General features: G+C 37.8%; 2 protein-coding genes across 15 annotated transcripts; both read left to right on the top strand.

Moving 5' to 3' along the window:
- Window positions 1–883: 883 nt before the first annotated feature.
- On the top strand, window positions 884–13,699 carry LOC147539136 (DNA double-strand break repair protein). 14 transcript variants are annotated; one of them, XR_015224874.1, is made up of 8 exons: window positions 884–989; window positions 1,185–1,727; window positions 1,809–1,957; window positions 2,169–2,248; window positions 2,429–2,605; window positions 7,572–7,631; window positions 12,395–12,970; window positions 13,229–13,699. XR_015224874.1 is itself a non-coding variant. In XM_086638857.1 (5 exons), exons 2-5 carry the CDS (start codon window positions 1,195–1,197, stop codon window positions 2,507–2,509), a joined length of 843 nt encoding a protein of 280 aa, XP_086494983.1. In that variant the 5' UTR covers window positions 884–989; window positions 1,185–1,194; the 3' UTR covers window positions 2,510–2,811. The 14 variants fall into 14 exon arrangements, 2 of the variants coding, with proteins under 2 accessions (XP_086494983.1, XP_086494982.1); XR_015224868.1 differs by having other exon boundaries at window positions 2,408–2,605; XR_015224865.1 differs by having other exon boundaries at window positions 2,408–2,641.
- A 3,325-nt stretch (window positions 13,700–17,024) lies between these two features.
- Window positions 17,025–21,941, top strand: LOC147539135 (glycine dehydrogenase (decarboxylating) A, mitochondrial-like). The gene is made up of 15 exons (XM_086638855.1): window positions 17,025–18,314; window positions 18,473–18,718; window positions 18,807–18,884; window positions 18,973–19,073; window positions 19,154–19,349; window positions 19,459–19,584; window positions 19,681–19,866; window positions 19,958–20,071; window positions 20,150–20,302; window positions 20,418–20,606; window positions 20,711–20,788; window positions 20,871–20,996; window positions 21,084–21,182; window positions 21,315–21,432; window positions 21,548–21,941. The coding sequence occupies exons 1-15, from the start codon at window positions 17,088–17,090 to the stop codon at window positions 21,640–21,642; spliced, it is 3,132 nt and encodes a 1,043-aa protein (XP_086494981.1). The 5' UTR covers window positions 17,025–17,087; the 3' UTR covers window positions 21,643–21,941.
- The last annotated feature ends 1,780 nt before the right edge of the window (window positions 21,942–23,721 follow it).

The following is a 23,721-nucleotide window of genomic DNA, read 5'->3' as shown; positions in this document are numbered from 1 at the left end:
TTTTTTAACTTTGATTTCAGACTAAAAAACCTCTAAAGATCGTGAATGGTCGATGTTTCTTGGAAATGAGGATATTTTCCGGGGAAGACAGTTTTGGGTGGAAACAAATTTTTTTGTTTCCTCCAAACACTACCCACTTCTTATGTTTTGATTTTCTTCTCCCGCCATCTTCCTTCTCACCAACTTTAACTCCAACGACTATTATTTTATTTTCGGCGACAACAACTCCGGTAATCTATCTCCCTCTCTTTCTCTCTCTCTCTTCATCCCTCTCTTTTATCTTCTCTATCTTTGTTCTCTCTCTCTTTTTTTTTTTTTTTTTCATAGTTCCGGCGAAGGGGAGTTGTCTGGGGAGTTATCTTCTCTTTCCTCTTTTTTTTTCATAGTTCTCTCTCTTCATCCCCTTCGCCAGAACCCTCGTCTGGAAAACCAGACGAGTTGTCTGGTTCTACTAGATGAAGCTCGTCTGGAGCTGGAGTCCAGATCCAGACGAAGGAGTCCTTCCTTCGTTTGGTTTTCCAGACGAAGGGTTTCGGCGAAGGGACCATTCCCTTCGCCGTAACTTAGAGAGAGAGTGAGAAGATAGATACAGAGAAGAGAGAGAGAAGATAGAGAGACTGAGAAGAGAAAGAGAGAGGAGAGAAGAGAGATAGACAGAGGAGAGAGAGTCGACCGACCGGGCCGGAGAGAGAGGGCCGATCGGAGAAGAGAGATAAGGTGTGTTTGATTTGAGTTTTTTTTTTTTTTTTTTTTTTTTTTTTTTTCTGTTTTCCACCGTCTTCCCCGAAAATTTTTCTGCTTTCTCCAAAACGGTGGCCATCATGAATTTTTGGTCCAAACCTCCAAAAATGATATAAAAAACACAAAAAAGACTCGTGGGTCACGCCTGAACCTGTTCGCACTTTAGGTGATCAATCGAAAAATAACCCTAGTAAAATAAATAATATTTTCCTCTTCTCTCTTCTCTCTTCTCTTGATAGTATCAAGAAGTAAGTATCTGTTTTCAAAGAACAAATTAGGGTTTACTCTGTTGCAATTTATCATTTAAAATTATCATCAAGAATTATTTTTTCCTCATATTTGCTTTTCTAAAATCGTATTTGTTTGTCTATCTAGGGTTACAGTTTTCTGTTATTAGGTGAAAATTAGGGTTTTGAATGAGAATCTAATCCTCTTTGTTGCAGTATAACGAAAATGGCAGGAAGAAATCGAATGCCTCGTCATGCCATGGATAATGGTCGACGTGGGTACCCACCTGAAGGTCCATATGCTCGAGGTCCTCCAGTACCACGACCTGGACCTCATCCAGCTATGCTAGAAGAAGAACTTGAGATGCAACATGTCGAAATTCGGAGACTCTTGGCTGAAAATCGTAGATTAGCTGAAGATCGAATGGGGTTACAAAGAGAATTAGGCGGAGCGAAGGAGGAAATTCATCGATTGAATATTGCGATGGCGGATATGCGTGCGGATAAAGATGCACATTCAAGGGAACTAATCGAGAAAGGAATGAAGCTCGAATCCGATCTTAGGGCGATGGAACCTTTACGAAGTGAAGCTATACAATTGCGTTCCGAAGTTCAGAAATTGAATAATGTAAGGAGGGATTTGTCTGAGAAAGTTGAGAAGTTGACGAAAGATTTAGAACGGGCACGGTCTGATAATCAGCAAATTCCGATGATGAGAGTGGAAATTGATGGAATGCATCAGGAACTTATGCGTGCTAGGTTTGTGGTTTGAATTTTTTGTAGTTTGTTATTTTCAAATATGTGATTTTTTAAGTGCTAAATGATTGGAATATGATTTAGGTCTGCGTTTGAGTATGAGAAGAAGGCGAATGTTGAGTTGATGGAGCAGAGGCAGGCAATGGAGAAGAACTTGGTTTCCATGGCTCGTGAAGTTGAAAAGCTACGAGCAGAGCTCACCCGTGGTGATGGAAGGCCACCATGGCCTGCTGGTAATATATGTTCTATAGTCTTGTAATGAAGCTTTTAGATAAAAAATATTTTTTGTGTTAGAACCTTTTCGGGTAGGTAACTAGGATTCTAGTTAGAAACAGAACTTTAAGTACAGGGAAACTAGAATCACATGTCAGTTTTGCTCTTGTTTGTGTTTGAATTGTTCTGATTAACTTATATTAACTCGCGGTTGATATGTTGTTGTTCAAGGTGGACCACTTGGGATGAGACGGAGCAGTCCCGAAGGAGGATTTCCACCTGCTTACGCTGATGGATATGGCCTTCACCAGGTAAGTCTGTTAACACAAGTCGTAACCGTATTTATTTTTTTTCTCTTGGCATTGTTTTTCTTAACAATGATTCAATGAATCAGTGATTTCAACTTCGAAGTGTCGTTGAAGGATTCCAAACTTGGAACTGTATTTATGTTGATATCGTTGCTTTATCAGGTACCTACTGGTGCTTCACAGGGTGCTGACAAAGGTCCACTATATGGCGTGGGTTCTGGTTCGTGGGGAGGAGTTGATAAGCATCGTCTTGGGCGTCGCTAGTTCTTGATTGCTTGTTATCTTGATGCAGAAGAGTTCATTCTTCTCTTGTCTTAGCTTTATACAAAGCTTGGTTCAAGCGTGTTAGATTCGTAAAGGGTATGATTGCTCAGTAGTCTTCGAAACTAAATGACGGTAGTCACCATAAACTAAACTTGCCAGTAGTTATGCTGTACTTTTGTTTAATGTGCTTTAAGAAGTATGTATTTTTAGTGATTAGATTTTTAACTTCATGCATATATATGATGTGAACTTCTTTATCGATGTTAATCTTCATTTCGTGGTGCATGGTGCACATGGCATTACAGTGGTGACTGTGTTTCCTTTAGTTTATCTTCAGGAAATATTCTATTACCCTTGATGTCAATGGTATTTAGTTGCATCTCCCGTCTAGTTATTAACTTGCAAGCAGATGACCGTTATACTTATTTACATGTGATTCTCTAGTACTCCTTGATGAAGAGAATTAAAAGAGATGTTAGTTTTAGATCTTGTATTGAGCAAAACTATAATTATTTATTTCAGCGCTCAAGGTAGATATCTTAGGTAAGTGTTACTGAATCAATGATCCATTGTTCGAAATAGCTTCCTACTGCTAATTTGTTTGAGATGCCTTAGGCTTATTGTGTTACTGTCCCGAACTACTACATAGATGTATATCAGTAAGAAATTTGTGATGAACTTTTGATGTGGATATTTGGATTTAGAAGTCATGAAGATGGGTGATGCATATACGATGTGCACCTGAAATCAGATAGAGTTGCATTAACAATCCATAATTTTATATTTGTTATTAGTTTACCAAGCTCCTTCAATCGGTTCTAGGAAGTAGGAAGAAAGTATAAATGTATCAGTTCAAACTAAGTGGCATTATTTCGCTTCTTAGCTAAATGTCAACGTTATTGGCCTTGAAAGCTGGTCATTTTGGTCCTTTTTTGATGTGTAATTCACTGGATAATAACTTATGGAGCATTAAGAGAGGGAACTAGAAATACGTTCGTACACTCAACTTGTAATCGTTCTTTTTAACTTTTCCAAGCTGACCTCTCTTAGGTGGATACGAAACCAAAATATGTTTATAGTGGACACATTCTAGAAAACTTAATGTTTGAATCATATTTGTGCACAACTCTGCATGTTATTGGATATGGACTTTGAAGAGTTGAGGTTTGAAGGGGGTGGTTGCTGGTCTAGGTCTAGCCAGTTAAGAGTGAACCTCCGTATTCGAGATGCATACTATCATGAAATAATAGGTCCTCATGCAAGAGAGTGGCGCTGGATTAGGCGATTATAACATTTCTTCCCATTTATTTCTTGTCTCTTTTTTTATCCACATCGGGGTTCAGAGGATTACTGAAGCTATGATTGGATTCACTCTAGAATGATAGAAGTGGAAACTACTATGGTGTATTTGGTAGCATCATTTGTGAAAACGTGTTAAGAATCTCGGAGCATGAATCATGCTGTTCTCATAAAATGGCTTTGGTTCTTAGTTGAAGGGTTAGTACTTGGGGATAAGTAATTCTTAAGAGATATGGGGTGATTGGGACTGCAAGGCTCCTAACTTCCTGTACTATAACATGGCCTGGAGGTATCTTTAATAGAATGAGTGACTTCCACAGCAATGCTCGATCAGCATGCGAAGTGGAGATAAAAGATTCATTAGTAGATGTTTGCTGCTAAAATTGGCCTTTCAGAACACAATTCCAAGTCTTGTCAAACATCTCATGCGAGCAAAATGTCATCAGCAAAAGAATGCTACAGGTGCAAAGCTAGAGAGTTGGGACCTTCACTTCAGAAGACATAAATCACTGCATCGGGTTCTTGGCGTCATTTTTCGAGGTACTCAGGCTTTTAACCCACAAAGACGAAAGAGTTCGGGTAAAGGATGAAGGATGTGGGTGGGGTGTTCTAATTAGGTTATGAGATGTAAGGTTTCACCTGACTCTTAAGAGGGAGGAGCTCTCTGAAACGATGGCTGGCTGAAGTTCTTTCCAACCAGATTTACCTCCACACCAGAGGTACTCGAATGAGGAGATGACCAATAATGTTACCTGCCGTATTTTGTGGCAAATGGGGTGGGAGAGGGGGGAGGATGGTGGTGAAACCCCAATTCACTTGTACGGGTGGGAACTTGGAAGGTAGACCCTTGTGCAATAGTTTGGTCGCCTTCGAAAGCAAGAAACCAAGCAATATTCAACAAATGAAAGGTGGACTTCAACTACATGTGGAATTATGTCCAAGGAAGACTGCTTTCAGACTCGAGGGAAGTTGTGAGCCAAACGGTTTATTGCACAACGATTTCACCTGCATTTGGATGCTATGTTAGTGATAAGTCTTAATTTACGTTATCCTGTTTCCTTTTGTTCTCTTGCTTATTCATTTTCATGTGAAGCATTCGACGTTCAAAAGAAACGGGGGGCAGTGAACGTTCACTACTTTTGGTTTGTCACTGAAGAATAAGGTTTACTCTGTAAATATCGTGATCATTTAGCCCAGATAGTATATCGAAAAAGGCTTGCTGCTCAACCTCTTTTGCAAGTTTCTTGTCTTACCTTTGGAAGTATGGTTTGTGAGAATGCATAGGAGGCGCCATAGGTTATTTGCTACTGTCAGTGCCAAAGGTTATTCGCTACTCTCAGGTGTTTTCAGGAATTGATTTAGAGCTAGCTTAAGTGAAGCATGGTCAACTTGGGGTCTCTTCATATAAATGACTGCAAAACAGAACCAGGCTGGCTCATGGAACAAAGAGATTTATTTTTGGAGAGTGAATATATGTTCCACGTATATGGTTCATACAAGTATATGGATCGAGAAAGTAGATAGCTGTTGACTATCCAACTCAATGGACTATTCTCTAGCTTGGAATTTTGTTACCAATTGCTAATGATTCATTTCAGTTTTAGTGTACTCTTGGCTATCTCGGTATCATTTAGTTGTTGCAAATTTGCAATTGTCCATCCTTATAAAAACAAGTATCTCCTGCTTGGGTTAACATTGTCCCACAATGTCTGGATCGAAGGATGGTGCACATGATCCATTCAGGAAATGTGAAAACAGATGGCGGTCGTGTCACAGTGTATCGGTCACCTATGGTCTGCAACCTGTAAGTGTTTGTTTCTGTTCTATTGGTTCATTACTTAATTTATTTTTTCTCTTCTAAGGTAGACTTCTTGCATTCATATGCTTATATCCTATTACATCCTTTAAACTGTTCAATGTTGAAGCTTCGTGTTGCTGTATGATGCTAATAGAAGCTTCTATACAAGAGATTTTAGTTATAAGAGCATGGGGCTGGATTGTTGGAATCATGCCTTTCAGTAGAAATCTACGAAAACTGGAACCTTTGAATTATGTCATAGCCTGTGACTCTGATTGTCAAGCTAGATTTAGTATTAACTCAGGAAAGACTCTCTGAAGAAACAGCCAATTTGGAATTTAGCACATTAGAAGATGAGCATCTGCTGACCTGCAGTAGTATATTGTGATTCTTATACCTGTTGGACTAGGTTGCACCAAATATCCTATTTAAATGTCCTAGAGCAGAAAGTTTTAGACCTTTCGTGAATTTTGAGAGATAACATAGTTCAGTTTATCAAGGGAATGATGATATGGAATAATGGAAATAACCAAATAGGCGATATGGGTAACCTGATCTCTCTCTTTTCAATCACTTTACTGTGAAGGCTGAGATATTGGTGGATTATAAATTTGACATTAAGATCGTCAATAAAAGACGAGGGAATAGAAAAAGGTCTGTACCCTAGATATAATGTATTCACTCAACAAGTCACGGATGACTTGGAAAATTTGTGGCTGTTGAGATTTAATAACTCAATTATTTGTCATTCATCATCTTGCACAGTTGCAGCAGATCTTCATTCTGCTTGAACTGTTTAACAAACTTGAATTCTTAAGTGGTGAACTTGATATTGGGATAACTGTTGGTTGGGACCAAGTGAGCACCCAAAATCTTCTCTAATTTGCAAGTCAGATGGCATTTAATGCATGACGCCGGATTCAAGTCAAGTTGATAAAGCATAACCACATTTTAGTCTTATTAGTTATTAATCAGTGGGGAAGTAGTGTTAGAGGGGAATGAAAATTAGATGGGTAAACAATAGATGAATACTGTGGTTGCCAGTTGGTTGCAGTGTGATTCTAAGAATAGTTCAGTTTTGGTTTAAGGCCTGATCATACTAGATCAGGACTTTTCATATGCCTAGAAAGCTATCCTGGAGCATAACATCTAACTTTCATCCTAACACTAGTACAGACTGTCAGACACTATGAGTTGCAAAAGGTCTTAACAGGGACAAAACTGTATTTGTGTGTTCTATTGCAATTGTTTAGATTCTTTAGATCTCTTTTTAGACACCAACCACCTTAACCTGGAGTGGTACTTCACGTCCTTAAAAGGATTGAATACAAATACACAAGATGTACATAAGTATCTAGCAATCTTAAGTGCAAGCGCCATTGAAATTCTACCGACTGTAGGAGTAACACTTTACGTGGGATAACAAGGGAATGTGCATTGATGGCTTGATACGTGGTAAAGAGTTTTGCATCACAAACTTAAAACTTGTTGAAGTTTGCAATCAAAAGTGACTAGACATTGGGAAATACAGATACAAGTGTTCTTAGGTGCTGAAGTTGTAACAAGAGGCCAACGACGAAAAAGAGCATCTTTGTAAGGATAAGAAAGTATGTTGTGGTTAATTGGGTTACTTCCATGTGTGATATATTCCTTCTTGGTTCTCCTTTAAATCAGTGGCCAGCTTTAGTATAGCTGCTGTTCTGTTTTCTTTCTCAAAGGTTACGTATCCTTTTACCGTCATTGATGCAGCTCTAGTTTTTCTTAATGATATTTTGTATGTAACAATTAGGAATTGCGGAAGCTAAGAAGTATATTTTCTGTTTATATGTAACAATTAGCAGTTGCAGAATCAAATTCATGTTCATATTGACATAGTGCCTTACTTTTATATGAATTTAGATATTTTACTTAGTTTCTCGTCTTTCTGATATAAGTTATCTTTTCTTTCCTTTTTCCCATTTTCAGAGGTAATCTCCAAACTACAATCAATCGAACCATATCATAGGAGCTGGAAAATATCTTCAGGTATATCTCGCTCATACAGTGCTGTGAAATTTTTGTTCTTTATTGTGGACTTTTGGCCCCCTCTCTGTTCAAGGAAGTAAAACACTCTCAAAACGTCCATAGAAAATAGAAGATCACATTTTGAGTATTGAAACTTAGCAAAAACAGGCAGCGAACATCTGAAGAGATCCACTTGCAGTAGAATGATACTTTTTAGGTAAATTGATAAGTACACTGCATACATAATTGGACTAATTTTGATTACTTGTACTTTTATGTGATCTGTTGGCCTAAGTAGTTGGATCGCCTATCCCCGCCAAGTAACACGCGTAGCCTGTGTCAGTCCCATGTCGAACTCCCCTAATTAGTTGTTATGCATGACACTGGTTGGATTTTAATTTGAGTTACTATGCATAAACATATCATACATGTTATGCAGTGTGTGTACATATAGGTCTACATATTCGTTCTTCAGCCAACGCCGGAAAGTTGTTTTTTTTTTTGTAAAACTTTGAATTAATATTAGAAAAAAGAATGTCAAAGGATACAATGTAAGGTGAAATAAGAGATAGGTTACATCATAATGTCCGCCTACTTAAGCACAAAATCACTATATGACTTATCCCTTGCCCATGGGATTAGTTTACTCCATTGGTAAAGTTCAGCTAGAATGTCTTCTACATCTATAGCACTGTTGGTGTTACGTCTCCAAAATTTTTTGTGTTCCTGTCCTTCGAAATAACCCACATGATTTTCCTTCTTCATCTTCCCGACTTTTAAATGTCTCCATTGATCAAGAGTTTGAGTTACTTAATTCGGATGGTACCAGCTATTTCTTGACGTGGCTATAAAATCGCAGAAGACTCTAGCCTTCTCGCACTGTAAAAATAAGTGTTCGACAGACTCTTCCGCCTTCTTGCATCTGATTCATCTATTTGTTTTAGATAGGCCTCTTCTTTGAAGGTTATCTACTGTAGGTACCTTTTTTTTGTGAAGCAGCCCATAGGACGAAACTCACTCTAGGAGGGATTTTTGCGTTCCAAATGATCTTATGAAGGCTCGGATTAAGGGTTGGCTCCCCTGGATTCAATCTCTTATACCTGTGGTTCACCGAGAATCCCTCTGTTTCCTCTATTTTCTGTATCTTCCTGTCTTCCTCAATAGGTCTAAGCTCCTTAATAACTGCCAAGAGCTGAAAATAGATGGGGACCTCTCAGTCATTAAGGTCCTTCTCAATAATATCTTCCATGCTGAATGGTTCCAGTTGAAATTTTGGTGTACCATTGCTTCCTTTGCGGAGGATATATGAAAGATGGCTGGGAACCTATCTTTTAATAGTATTGTTTGACACCATACATCATGCCGAAAGCTAATATTCTTTCCATTCCCCACCCCAGGGACCATCTAGTAAGAGAGCCGAACTTTTTCGCTCTGCCTTGTATACCTTTCCATATGCCACATCCAAAAGAAGATTTGGTTGGTTTCTGGATCCAACCTCCCTTCACTGATTTTTTCTGCAATGCGCCATAGCATGGTTTTCTCTGAGGCAAATCTCCATAGCCACTTTGTAAGGAGGGCATCATTCATAGTCCTCAAGTTTTTAATCCCCAAATCCCCTACTTTTAAATCTTGACAGATTGGGCTACAAGCTACCCAGTGAATCCTTTATCCCTCTATCATCCCAGAGAAAATCACACATTTTCTAATCGATCACCTTTAGCACTGAGATTGGAATGCTCAATAGGAGAGGTAGTATAAGGTAATGCTGATAGAACTTCCTTGATAAGGGTTAACTTACCTCCTCTAGATAGAGTTTTAGCCTTTGGCTGATAGCTTTTGATTAATATTCTCTAATACTGGATCCCAAAGAGCCTTGCAGATATCCTTGACCCAGGGGGAGTCCCAAATATGTAGTTGGTAGATTTTCCGAGCTGCAACGCAGTATACTTATATCTGCCTTATAGGGATTCCATTAATGAGGATTGAGAGTGAGGCTAAAGATAGGCATCCGTACATCCATGATCTCCACTTGTATCCCAACCCATCCTCTCCATGGCTTGATATAAGAAGTCCAAGCATACCGTATCACATGCCTTTTCAAGATCCATCTTCACAAGAAGCCCTTGTTTATCTTCTTTTCTTTGGAGTCGATGAGTTCATTTGCTATGAGCACACCATCTAAAATTTGCCTACGGCTACAAACACTCCTTGAAAAGGTATATTAATGTGTCTAACATCTGTTTTAGCCTCGTAGCCAACACTAGGTAATAATTTTGTATGGGCCACCCACTAGGTTGTTTGGGAAAAAAATTGCATAAGATTTTGGCAAAATCTTTAAATGTTCCTTGGATAGTCGGCTTCTCTCTTAATTTCTTCTCCTAACGCGTGACATTCGCCTCCATTTCTCTGGGGCGACCTGAAGAAGTCGTCTAAGTGCGCTTTCGACAACATGGATATTTACATATAATTAGTGAAAACTGAAAACTCAGCTGAAACTCTATCGGCTGGGATTGGGAATCGGCCATTGTCCGTTCACAAGGTGATCCCGCTCCCAACTGCTTAGCTGTTGGCTTTCTTGAAATCATTCGACGTTGTCATCAATCACTTGCGTGATCAACTATCCTGGTTTCCTTTACTTGTGATGATCTTTCTAGCAAGGAATTAAATTTCGGTTTCGGTGGAAATTTCGGTTGGTCCAAAAGTGGAAACGTTACGGTCTGTGTGAAAATTTTACAAATCTACGGAAATGTTAGTATCCTTATTAACGTCTGTGTAGAATGAAATGTTAATATGTAGGTGCCTAATATGCAATAAAATATTAGGCACCTACATATTAACTATCCTGGTTTCCTTTACTTGTGATGATCTTTCTAGCAAGGAATTAAATTTCGGTTTCGGTGGAAATTTCGGTTGGTCCAAAAGTGGAAACGTTACGGTCTGTGTGAAAATTTTACAAATCTACGGAAATGTTAGTATCCTTATTAACGTCTGTGTAGAATGAAATGTTAATATGTAGGTGCCTAATATGCAATAAAATAGTTAGTTAGAGGCCTAAACTGAAAATTTCACCCCTAATAATCCTAAAAAAGTTAAGTTAGAGGTTAATCTGCAATAAAACAGTTAGTTTAGGGGGTAAATTGCATTATATTTTAACCATTCTGTTAAGTAAAAAAGATAATTTTAAAGAAATAAAATCAGTTTTTGTAGGTTCTAAGGGTGCCCCTCCAAAGTATTACTGGTACCCCAGCAGGGCAATGGGAAGGGGTGCTAATAATCTTCCTGGCTTCAACAGGGTGCTTTTAGATATGCTTTTAAAAAATCAGAAGCCCTGGTCTCATCCCATCCTTTCTTCTTCTTCTTCAGCCGCGACTCTCTTTCTCTCTCTAGGGTTTCAAGTTGATCTTGAAATCTCTCAACAGCTTTCTTAGGATTTCTATGGTGAAGACGAAAATTAGGGAAATCAACAAAAATTTTTGAAGAAATAAACCAGGAAATTTGAAGATTAAGGTATTTAGTTTTGTTTTTACCTTATTCATGTTTGTATTTTAGGTTAGTTTTGGATTTCGGCCGAAATTTAAGAAATTTCGGCCAAAATCTTGCAAGAAATCTATGTAAGTTACAATTCGTGTCGGTTGTTGCTAAAACCGAAAAATTTCATCAATTTTGGTCGAAATTTTTTAAATTTTATTCCTTGCTCTCTAGTTAGGATTGGTTATCTAACACTGATTCGGTCTACCGTTTTTGGTTTAATTTAAGAATGACACTGCTTTCTGTTTATATATACTTATCGTGGTTGTGATCGGGCATCAGAGAAACTCTAAATACAAACAATGTACACAACTTCACATTATTACCTGATACCTACAGCTTAGTTTGTGGTGTTTTATGTTTTTATGAATTATAAGATATACAGAACTTGTGAAGCTCACTATAGTTCTTTTTTTTCGAAAACATTGAATAAATCTCACTGTTTCCAAAAAAAATAAGCATATGGAACTTACTCTCTATGTTGTATTAGGCACAGAGAGAGTCCAAGTGATGGGCCTCTAGGGCCTAAGCTTAGGCGTGCTTATGCGTGTCTTAGGTTTGCTCCTGAATCCAACTTATGCAGCTATCGTATCTGCTTGTTAGTTCATTAATTTCAATTGGATGTACATGGTTTTACTATGTTTTATACCCAAACTCATCTTTTTGTTAAAAAAAAAAAGCATTATAAGTTTTTTGTGTTTACTATGTTTATATCAAGAGATCTTCATGTATCCTACATGTATCAAGTGGGCATTGTAAATAAAAGGTGCTTTATTTGCTAAGTGTATTTTGTTCTCTCATGGAAGACCTACTAGGAAGCTATTTAGCTACCATTCTCATTCTCAGAGAACATGTCCATGGGGTTTTGTGACCGAAATCTCAATTTCCGTCAGAAGAGATCCAACTCTTACGAGTTCACTAGTTGTTGATGCCATGGCAAAAGTATAAGTAATCTGAATGATTGTTTTCCGTCAGAAGAAATCCAACTCTCGTGGAAGACCTTCGTGGAGGCTACGTAGCTAGCTTTTCTTTTCTGTAAATCCATTGCTAAGTTGATTTAAGTTTGGTTGAAGTTAAGTTTTATTCTCGAGTTCTTGCGAATATTTGCTTATGGATTTATGCGTGTAAGCTACATGAGCTTGGTTCATGGTATATCGGGAACCTGAAGATTTGTAGATACCAGTCGTATTTCTTGCATTATTTGTTACCAAGCAGATAGAACTGTAATATCTGATGTTCCTTTTCTCACTTTGCAGGTAATAGCAGACCAATAAACAGAAGTCTTCTTCACAATGCTGCCGGTATATCTACTTTACTAGTTGGTGTGGTGCTTCCACGTTAGTAGACCACTTTTCCTCTCCCTAAACCATCACTAGAAACAAGGGGGAGGGATGAAGCGTTAAACTTGATTAGCCATCTGAAGGAAACAATTACAGGTAAGTATGAGAGACAGAAAAAGAGACTTGGTTGACGACGCTTCGATTGTATAACAATGTCTAATGGAGAGAGCACCTTGACCTGAGTTGAGGTGTTCCTCGACCACACATGACCCTAATTTTACAAGCATGCTCTCAAGTATTTAGTGTGTTCCTTAGACCACATGCTCTCAAGTATTGTTGCATTACAACCCCATTATTGTTAACCTGCTGGTGTCTAGTTCCCCCTTAAGCCAGGTTCAAATTTTGTTGGTCAGTGAGGGGTGTTAATGAGTTCATGATAGGAAATGTTTATAAATATTTCCAATTCTGTCCCCATTCCGGTGACTACAAATATACCCGATTCTTATAGGCGAGTTACTTTTTCTTTTGAAAATATAAGGTCGTGACTATTGTGTATGTTAATTATGCATCAGTCACTTCATTGAAGTTTCTCGTTTAGTTTAATTTCTAATTGATTATCAAGAATACACTAAACAACAAATCCGTAACCATTTTTTATTTTATTTTATTTTATTTAGTACTTTAAAAGCTTATTTATCTGGCTAACGGAAAGGAGGCAGAGAGGTAACTTCTAGTATATTTTGGTTTTGGGTGGTAAGATATTTCAACATCGTAGGCAACTAAGGGTACTTCACAGGCGCCCTTCCATAGTGCGGGCGATATGATAAGAGTGCCTTTCAAGTTATCCGACAACTAATAGGAACGTCATACTCGGTTTACAGTGATTCTATTTTTTTGGAAATGTGTGATTTTTTTATATGGATCCGTGTCATTTACGTCGCGATACAGTCATTTTATGCTCTTGTCGTCGAGTTGGCTCATTATGTTGTCATTCACATGAGCATGTGCTAAGCATCCAAACACTTCAAAATGTGACACCCCTGGTTTCTTCCTGCCCCAAGTCTCTTCGGGTGTAACACTCTTGACGGCATCATGAATTGAATATGTTTAACAATTACCACTTAAAAGACATCTTGTGCCCTTAGGGTTGTATAAAGACCTTTAAGGTTATCATGTGGTGTATGAGAGTCCATTTATTTGTATTTTTTGTACTTCATGTATATTCAAGTGTAATAAATTCTGAATTTTCACTTGCATAGGAGTCGAACATGGGATCTCTAGTATGCAGAGTGGATTATTTTCAGTGTTTTCTGCATATCCGGGACTAGCACCGACTCCTAAATGGCTAAATGTGGTTGAGCAAAACAAAGCCCCACAACCTTGCGTCATTAAAAGAACTCATATCTCGATACTTTATGACTCAACTTTACAAGAAGTGATCAAACGAGGTGCGTCCTAAATATGGTGGATCAACCAAAATCGCAATGTGACCCTTTATTACCTTATTTATTATTTTTATCGAACAAAACTAAAAGAAGGAACATTGAGGGGATTTCAGTTATCATTATCAATACCGGAAATTAGTCATTTGCTCTTTGTATGATGTCCAGACAGATGATCAATTTCTAAAAATCAAGAACATTCTTTAGCTCTAACACACACTACAAGTTGGGCAGAACAGTGGCAGGATTGTTGAAGGTCAAACAAATGGATACAAATGACAAGTATCTAGGAGCCACACTGTTTATTTCACAGGCAGTGAGAGTAGAACTAATCTGTTCCTTTCTCCCAACTGTCCCAAAATTCTAGATGACTAGTTTGGAATTCCAAACTAGATCTTGACAAGCATTGAATCCATACAGATGGACTTCTGGTGGGGGAAGAAGAAAACCAAGGGATTTAGTATTCTGAAAACGGACAACATAACAGTAAAGTACTTCGACGAAGGGAATATCAAACAACCGAAAAACAGTGGAAGTTTATGGTGGTTGACTTGTATCAAGAAGGCGAAGCACATGCCTTCAATGGAAAAAGAACCAATGTGTGAAATTGGAGATGGAAAAATCATCAACATTTGGACGGACGGATACCAGAGACTGAAGCTTTCACTCTCTACCCAACCAATAGTGTCTACCAAACTGCCAATCAACTTATTAACCAAGCTAGAGGCACAAAATGGGACATTAACTTTTAGCAGAAGTCTTCTCTTAAGAGATAATCAACAAAATTATGGCAATATATGATCTATGATTGCCCCATTCACAAGAGCAATCTTCTTTTATTTACCTTTAACGGTTAGAATAGACAAAATAAGTAAAGGGTCAATGAAGGATTTTTTTGGAGAGATAATAAAGAAGGACAAACTCCATCCTCATACTACTTTCAATGAAAGAAATTGATGATCTAAAAGATGATAATCGGTTGACTGAGGTCAATGATTTAACAGAATACCAAAGGTCCAACAGTCAACTCGCGTCAACTCGACGGAGAAGTTGTATTCGAAAGAAGTATGCCACTCAAGCCCAGAACAGAGGGAGGGGGGTGGGTCGACATGATCGTCCTAGGCTCCTTAAGCCCTGCCCTGACTCAATTACAACCATGTCTGTCTTGGGATTTGCGAGAAGGCTATGGAAGTCCACATCAGCCAGGCCGATACCTCAAGCCCGAAACATGAGAAGGTAGAAGTGTCCCTCGCGCTTACCGACTTAACCCCAATTCTAATTAAATATCTCAGTTAGAGAAGATCTTAAGTGTTTAACTGACTTGCGCTTCAAGAGTCTTCAAATGAGGAAACATCTTCTAAGAAGATCTATTAAGTCAAAAAGATTTTACAAAGGATCTTGAAACAGAGGAACTCCTAAATATCCAGGATACGAGATAACTTCAGAAGGAAACACTAAATCCCCTAACTACGAACAAGTAGTCTCAATCCAACACGGTGGATGTGAACCACCTCATCATCACCGTTTATCAACAATCGGACAATCGGACAAAACAACCTATAAAAGGGCATTAACTCACCCTGAACAATGTAAGAATTTCAAAGTTCAATCAATACTCAATCTTTTACCTGCAAAGGAAATCTGACTGTCTTGAGCGTCAGAGAGGTTTTCTGAGATCCATCACCACGTTATCTTTATTCTGACTGATATTGGATTGACAAATTTCTACCTCAGTAAAAACCACATATCCATGATTGCTCATGGAGAATCAACACCCTCACAACCAGTATACTTAAGAACATAACAATAAATAAAAGTGACCAATATATGGACAGCCATATGTCTTATGTGGACAATATTTTATATGGGCAATTAAACAATCAGAAATTTTATTTAGACAATTAAATTTCGTTCAATATCCTAAAATTTTCAGCCACAACTCTGCCAGTTACCAAAACAAATAACAAATGATAATTGAGAAAAGAATAAATCAATACCACAACCTCACATCATAAGAATCTAGCTAATTGTCTTACTAACCCTACATCTTGGGAGGTTTATCTCACAACAAAAGGAAAAACAAAAGAAAGAGATAAATGTTAAAAACGTGGAATTGTGACATTTGTGAGATGAGAGTAGATAAGTAGGGAGTGAAAGAGAACATGCCACCAAGGGTCTATATCCTTTTTATTTTCTAGCCAATGCTTCGAAAAAGGACTAATATAGATCACAACTTTTTGGTTATTTCACCATCTCTCCCCCAGTTGTGGTTATAAGTTTCCCCTGACATTAACCATACATATATTTAAAATATGACTTTATGTTCCACTTGAATTCCAGTCAGGATATCTAGTCAACTTATTTTTTTCTCTAAATCGTGTCTGACCAAGTTGAGTGTAAAAAAGGAAAAAACCATTTAGTTGTTATGTGTGTGTCTGACAAACAAAATCACGATCGGGAAGTTGAAATGTTGAACAAATATAGTAGCTGGATTTCTCATTTTATTGACTATTTGGGAATTAATTCTCTTCCCATGTGCTAGAAAAACCCTTGATTAGAATTTTTGAAATATTATATATATTACGAAGGCTTCTGTTATAAGTTATTGTATACAATCATGATAGAGAAACTAAAAATATTGTCATGAACTTGATATGAATTACGATCTAACGACTCAAAATTACCATGTTTCATCAAGAAAGATAATGTGACGTAAATCCAACTGTTCACTTGAAATTCACGCCAATTTTTTTAAGCATTCGAGACATTTCCATATTGCATAACCATAACCAACACCTACAAAAAAAAAATTAAGAAAATGAATTTCATCTAAAATTTTATTATTTTTGTGATAAATTTATTTATATTCAATTTGGTCCATTGAAATTTCATCCTCTTTTGCTGCAACACCTTCCATTCATCTCCCTCTTTGGCTAATTCTCAAAACCCAATAGCCCTTCCATGGTTGCCACGTCAACATTATTCTTCTCCCTCTTAGATTTTCTCTCTCTAAAAACAAAACAAAACAAAACAAAAATGATGAGTGAAGTCTCTTAACCTACGCACTCTTCACCCAACACCACTACTACCATATCATCCTATATTCCTATCCCCTGTTTCAAACCAACTATATATTCCTCCAATGGCATTCTCTACTCTCTCTCAAACTTTCTCTCTCTAAAACTCCCTCTCTCTCTCTCTCTAGAATTCTACTAGGAGTATTACTGATGGAGCGTGCTAGGCGACTCGCAAATCGGGCGATTCTTAAACGTCTGATTTCTGAGTCGAAACAGCATCCATCATTTCATTCCTCCCCTGCTCTGTTTTCTTCATCAAGGTATGTCTCATCATTGGCTCCTTCAATTTTCCCAAGATCTGGGGTTTCTCCAAATGATTCAATTATGAGAAAAAATTTCATGGGTAGTACTCAAAATCGATTGATTTCAATTGAATCATTAAAACCCAGTGATACATTTGCTCGTAGACATAATTCAGCTACTATTGAAGAACAAATCAAGATGTCTGAATCTGTTGGATACCCAAATCTTGATTCTCTTATTGATGCAACTGTTCCTAAATCAATTAGAATTGAAACAATGAAATTTTCAAAATTTGATGAGGGTTTAACTGAAAGCCAAATGATTGATCATATGAAAGATTTAGCTTCTAAAAATAAGGTTTTTAAGTCATTTATTGGTATGGGTTATTATAATACTTCTGTTCCTGCTGTAATTTTGAGAAATATTATGGAAAATCCTGGTTGGTATACTCAATATACTCCATATCAAGCTGAAATTTCTCAAGGTAGGCTTGAATCTTTGTTGAATTATCAGACAATGATTTCCGATCTTACTGGTTTACCGATGTCGAATGCTTCTCTTCTTGATGAGGGAACAGCTGCTGCTGAAGCAATGGCTATGTGTAATAACATTCAAAAAGGAAAGAAAAAAACTTTTTTGATTGCTAGTAATTGTCATCCACAAACTATTGATATTTGTAAAACTAGGGCAGATGGGTTTGATCTCAAAGTAGTTAGTACTGATCTAAAGGATTTTGATTATAAATCCAGTGATGTTTGTGGGGTTCTTGTTCAGTACCCTGGTACTGAAGGTGAGGTTTTAGATTACGGGGAGTTCGTAAAGAATGCTCATGCTAATGGGGTTAAGGTTGTTATGGCTACGGATCTTCTCGCCTTGACTATGTTAAAACCTCCTGGTGAATTCGGAGCGGATATTGTTGTTGGTTCTGCTCAGAGATTTGGTGTTCCAATGGGTTATGGAGGTCCACATGCTGCTTTCTTGGCTACCTCACAAGAGTATAAGAGAATGATGCCCGGAAGAATTATTGGTGTTAGTGTTGATTCATCAGGAAAGCCGGCTCTTCGTATGGCAATGCAAACGAGGGAGCAACATATTCGAAGAGATAAAGCTACCAGCAATATTTGCACAGCTCAGGTTTGAAACTAGTCTCAACTAATCTTTATGCTCTCAAGTGTATGATTTACGAGTAAGATTTGATCTTTTCAAACTAGTATTATTTTACTGATTTGGTAAAAATATAACTAGTGTAGTTGTGGGTTGTTCTTTTATTGATCGATACTCGTTATTTGTAGGCTTTGCTTGCCAATATGGCTGCCATGTATGCAGTCTATCATGGACCCGAGGGCCTTAAAACTATCGGCCAACGCGTCCATGGTTTAGCTGGCACTTTTGCAGTTGGTCTAAAGAAACTTGGAACTGTGGAGGTTCAAGCACAACCTTTCTTTGATACAGTAAAGATTAAGTGTGCTGATGCCCACGCTATTGCTGATTCCGCGTACAAGAATGAGATGAATTTACGGGTTGTGGATTCCAACACTGTAAGTTTAATCTAACTATTATTGTTCGTTTCTTGAATATTTATTAATAAAGTTACATATTTTGATTCAGACTCTTTTTACCTTTCAGATCACTGTGGCCTTTGATGAGACAACCACCTTAGAAGATGTAGATACACTTTTCAAAGTGTTCTCTGGTGGAAAACCTGTCAGTAACGATTTCCTCACTTTGACAAACTTTTCCAACTGAAATTCGAACTTAATTTTCAAATAACCCTTACTATTATAACTCTCAGGTAAACTTCACTGCTGCATCTCTTGCACCGGAGGTAGAGACTGCGATTCCAGCAGGGCTTGTGAGGGAGAGCCCATATCTGACCCACCCAATCTTTAACTCGTATGTCTTTTTTCAGTTTACAAGCTGAACTTTTTACTTCGTCGGCGACTCTGATATCAAACTGTTTTTACCTTGTTCAGGTATCACACAGAGCACGAGCTTCTTAGATACCTTCACAGGTTACAAGCAAAGGACCTCTCATTATGCCACAGCATGATCCCTTTGGGATCTTGTACCATGAAACTGAACGCGACAGTGGAGATGATGCCCGTGACATGGCCTAGCTTTACAGATATGCACCCATTTGCCCCCACTGAACAAGCTTCAGGTTATCAGGTGGAATATAAACTCCCCACTGAATTTCTTGGCTGGAATTCAAATTCTTATACATTTTAAGCCAGAACCTTTTTTAAATATTCGTATTTTATGTTTTTATCTTGTGTAGGAGATGTTCGATAATCTAGGTGATCTCTTGTGTACAATCACTGGTTTTGATTCATTTTCCTTGCAACCCAATGCTGGTGCTGCTGGAGAATATGCAGGGCTGATGGTTATTCGTGCATACCATTTTGTAATAGCCATTCTACCGTAATCTTTTTAAACCTTCGTACCATTTTGAAGTTTTTTATGGCTTATATCTATGGTACTTGTTTAATGTAATCCATAGGCAAGAGGGGATCATCACCGAAATGTCTGTATTATTCCGGTATCTGCTCATGGGACCAATCCTGCTAGTGCCGCCATGTGTGGAATGAAAATTGTTGCTGTTGGAACTGATGCTAAGGGAAATATCAACATCGAAGAGTTAAAGCAGGCAGCTGAAGCCAATAAAGATAACCTATCCGCTCTTATGGTATTGATATTTAGAGTTTCGAGATTAGAGAAGTTCTGTTTGAAATAAAGACTATCAAGAGTTTAACTCATCATATTTATTGAACAATCAGGTTACTTATCCTTCAACTCACGGAGTCTATGAAGAAGGAATCGATGAGATATGCAAGATCATTCATGACAATGGTGGTCAAGTTTACATGGATGGGGCAAACATGAATGCACAGGTATATTTATATCACATTATGAATTTCGAGATCGAAATCTAATACCTTAGTTCTAATGTTTATATCATCCTTACACAGGTAGGTCTGACAAGTCCAGGATGGATAGGGGCAGACGTTTGCCATCTCAATCTCCATAAAACATTTTGCATTCCACATGGTGGGGGTGGCCCTGGGATGGGTCCCATCGGCGTGAAGAAACACTTGGCACCATTCTTGCCATCACACCCTGTGGTAAGAACATCTTCACACTTAATACTTTGTACATCAATAGAAAAACTTGAACATTTTCGTGTTTTTATTAAAAATAAAACGCCCGTAGTAACTTTCTTTCTTATATTCTGTGAAGATATCCACTGGTGGTATACCGGCCCCAGAGAAGGCCCAGCCACTTGGAACCATCGCTGCTGCACCTTGGGGTTCTGCACTGATTTTGCCCATTTCGTATACATACATAGCCATGATGGGATCTCAAGGACTCACAGATGCATCAAAAATTGCTATCTTGAATGCTAACTACATGGCAAAACGTTTGGAGGTCCGTTCTCAACCACTTATGTCTTTAGTCTTTTGAATATCACTTCTCTCTCAAAAATATCGTAATTTCAATTTTACTGATAATTGTAAACTGGATTTTGGCAGAATCACTACCCGGTTCTTTTCCGTGGTGTCAATGGCACAGTTGCCCATGAATTCATTATCGACTTGAGAGGTTTTAAGGTGCTTGAGGACTTCTTTACTATATTTCTATTGTTACCATATTTATTTTATAAGTTTAATTGATCATAAATGGTAATTGCAGAATACTGCTGGTGTAGAACCCGAAGATGTTGCTAAGCGTCTCATGGATTATGGGTTTCATGGGCCAACCATGTCATGGCCCGTTCCTGGCACACTTATGATTGAGCCGACTGAAAGTGAAAGCAAGGTTACTTATTTTTCTTGAAAACGACTTTTTAAACCTTTCTACTTTCTCTCTTTTCTCCGTTATAAGAAACTTCCTTTTCTATTATAGGCTGAACTCGACAGGTACTGCGATGCTCTTATTTCGATTAGAGAAGAAATTGCAGAAATCGAAAGTGGTAAAGTGGATGCGAACAACAACGTCCTCAAGGTAAGATAGAGATATAAATTTGTATTTGAAAAGTAGTCTCTAATATCGATTTATACTTGCAAGTAAGATATCTAGCAGTATAAGCGAACTAGTAAAGAACCGATAGAGAGTAATTATAAGCAAAATTTGCAGGGAGCACCTCATCCTCCATCTCTTCTCATGGGAGATACATGGACAAAACCATATTCACGAGACACCGCTGCTTTCCCAGCATCCTGGCTCAGATCTTCAAAATTCTGGCCTACTACAGGTATATTTTCACTCGCCGTGTTTTCTACTCGACTTTAACCTCATCAAGTATGAAAGAGCTCTTTCTCTATCCACCTTTAGTGACGACCTGGTGATATTGTTATTGTTACTCTCAGGACGGGTGGACAATGTGTATGGAGACCGTAACCTCATTTGCACCCTTCTCCCAGCAACACAAGCTGTGGAAGAAGCTGCTGCAGCCACTGCCTAAATCTCTAGCCTTGTTGCTGATGCTGCGGATGCATCTACAATGGTTACTCCCAGGAAACCAAAAAGTCAGTTCTCTTCTTAACTTCCTCTCTAGATCGTGTATAGAACTTTTTTACTTTTGATACTTTCATGTCGCAGCTACTTATCCTCCCTCATCTTATTTATATAATCATCGATAATCTGCTTCGTTTATATGTTGTTGGTAGCAACTTAGGTGTTGTAATCTGTTACATTATCGTTACAATGTCTGCACTTAAATGTATCTGTGTTCATTAGAAATGTCATATGCAGTTCTACTAAGATCAGGATGCAGTTGAGTTGAGATGAATAAGATACATTTAAGGAAAGAAAATACCGAAAATCGGTTTAATGAGTTCCGGGTCAAAATATGATATTTAAGCCTGAACTAATAGCCGTAGATTTTTTACATGTCCCGACATCGTATTCATTTCTTGAAAATATACGGGAGACCAGTTTGAGCTCAAACTCCGATTTTTATTGAGCTCGAGTTCGTGTGAAATTTGAGCCGAATTGCAGTCGTAGGCTTTCACGTGATACAGTTAGACGTGGAAGCCTCTTGCCATATCTCAGGAAATCTACAACAGACTAGTTTGAGCTCAAACAACGATTTTAACGAGCCTAAAATGTTCGCAAATTTCCATGGCATAAAGTTGGACATGGGAGCATTATACCGTACTCAAATATCATAGTTTTAGATCGAATTCGTTCAATCATGGCTCGAAAAGGAGCAAAGGTAAAATGGACTAGTTGCTTCTGAACAAGAAAATTAGAAAGTAAATCAATCAAATTAAAAGCTGCTACATATAAACTTGATATTCGTGAAATGCATGACATGATATTCTACTAGGATAAAAAAGAAGTATTATTATGACCGAAAATGTTGAATCTAGTGTATCTCCACTCATTATCAATTGATTTTGAGTTAGAGTGTCACACACTAAATATGGTATCAAAAGTAGACCTGTATTTGGTCGCCCCACGGTCAATTGTGCTCCAATCACCTAAGAAACACATGTGATAAGCTAAAGAATGCTGCTCACTTAAGGGGAATGGTGGGAATAGACCGACATGTAGAAACCAACTTTATGTCCAAAAATATTTTATGCGTATATGTATCGCCAGTATAGGTATGATACAAGGCTTCCTACTTATTCGATTGGTTTTAAGTCTGGTGTCCATAAATTTAATAGGGAAGACTATTTGGATCTTATTTCTTAACACAAGGAAACCATTTTATTATCATAAACACTCATATAAAGAGTACTAGTAAGCAGTAACTAAACACTCATATCGCGAAGTAAACTCTTTGATTCGCTTCTTCGACATCTCAAAACGCTTTCTTATGACTTGGTGAATGCTTAGCATAATAAAATGCTTCGCAACCTTCACGAATCAATTCACAGCTTGATGGCATATCTTCGACATACTTGTCATTATCGAAACCTTGCCTGCAAACCAATCTACTTATCAATTTGGGAGACGCCTCCCAAAAGTGGCTACTTTACAATCAGTAGACGTTTCTCCTTCTCATCGTATTGTTCAAGCCGATACAAATGAACATGTTCCCAGTCAAGGGTATCAATGCCATTGTTGAAACTCCTGGATTAGAAATCTGTTCAACATATCTCTTTACAAGCTAAAATCCGAAAAAAAAAAATTATGAACTAAAGACCATGTTTCAATGAATTTTAGTTTGAATTACGATAATGATAGACACTCTTTTCCTAATAATACACCTGATTCTTACTTAAGGTAGTTTTCCTAAAATCAGCAATTTGAATGTTCCTTTAGGTAGTTAAGTTGGTTCTAATTTGGGGAAGATGTTTTCAGGATAATAGTTTGTAAGGGGCTTTCACCCAGTCTTCCATTGAGTTCCTTGCGCACAAAGGAAGTCAAAATTGTTATGCGCATAAAAGAAACAATTCATCTTCGTCTCCATCTTCTTCACCTAGTACCACCACCACCACCACCACTAGTGGCGGATCCAAGATTTGGACTCAAGGGTAGCAAAGTTATAGAGAGGAAAAGATTCATTAATTACATTAACATACCAAACATT

Source organism: Eschscholzia californica, unplaced genomic scaffold (assembly GCF_041429995.1).
Source record: "Eschscholzia californica isolate CP2 unplaced genomic scaffold, dmEscCali1.0.p SCAF_5, whole genome shotgun sequence".
In the NCBI taxonomy this organism is placed as follows: Eukaryota; Viridiplantae; Streptophyta; class Magnoliopsida; order Ranunculales; family Papaveraceae; genus Eschscholzia; species Eschscholzia californica.
This window is presented reverse-complemented; position numbering and strand designations above follow the sequence as displayed.

Excerpts from the sequence above, each read along its gene's own strand:
- LOC147539136 (XM_086638856.1), top strand. The coding sequence starts at position 1,195 with ATGGCAGGAAGAAATCGAATGCCTCGTCATGCCATGGATAATGGTCGA. Across the intron at positions 1,958-2,168 it reads AAGGCCACCATGGCCTGCTG|GTGGACCACTTGGGATGAGA; the intron begins GTAATATATGTT and ends TTGTTGTTCAAG. Across the intron at positions 2,249-2,407 it reads ATGGATATGGCCTTCACCAG|GTACCTACTGGTGCTTCACA; the intron begins GTAAGTCTGTTA and ends TTGCTTTATCAG.
- LOC147539135 (XM_086638855.1), top strand. The coding sequence starts at position 17,088 with ATGGAGCGTGCTAGGCGACTCGCAAATCGGGCGATTCTTAAACGTCTG. Across the intron at positions 20,789-20,870 it reads TCGACTTGAGAGGTTTTAAG|AATACTGCTGGTGTAGAACC; the intron begins GTGCTTGAGGAC and ends TGGTAATTGCAG. Across the intron at positions 20,997-21,083 it reads CGACTGAAAGTGAAAGCAAG|GCTGAACTCGACAGGTACTG; the intron begins GTTACTTATTTT and ends TTTCTATTATAG.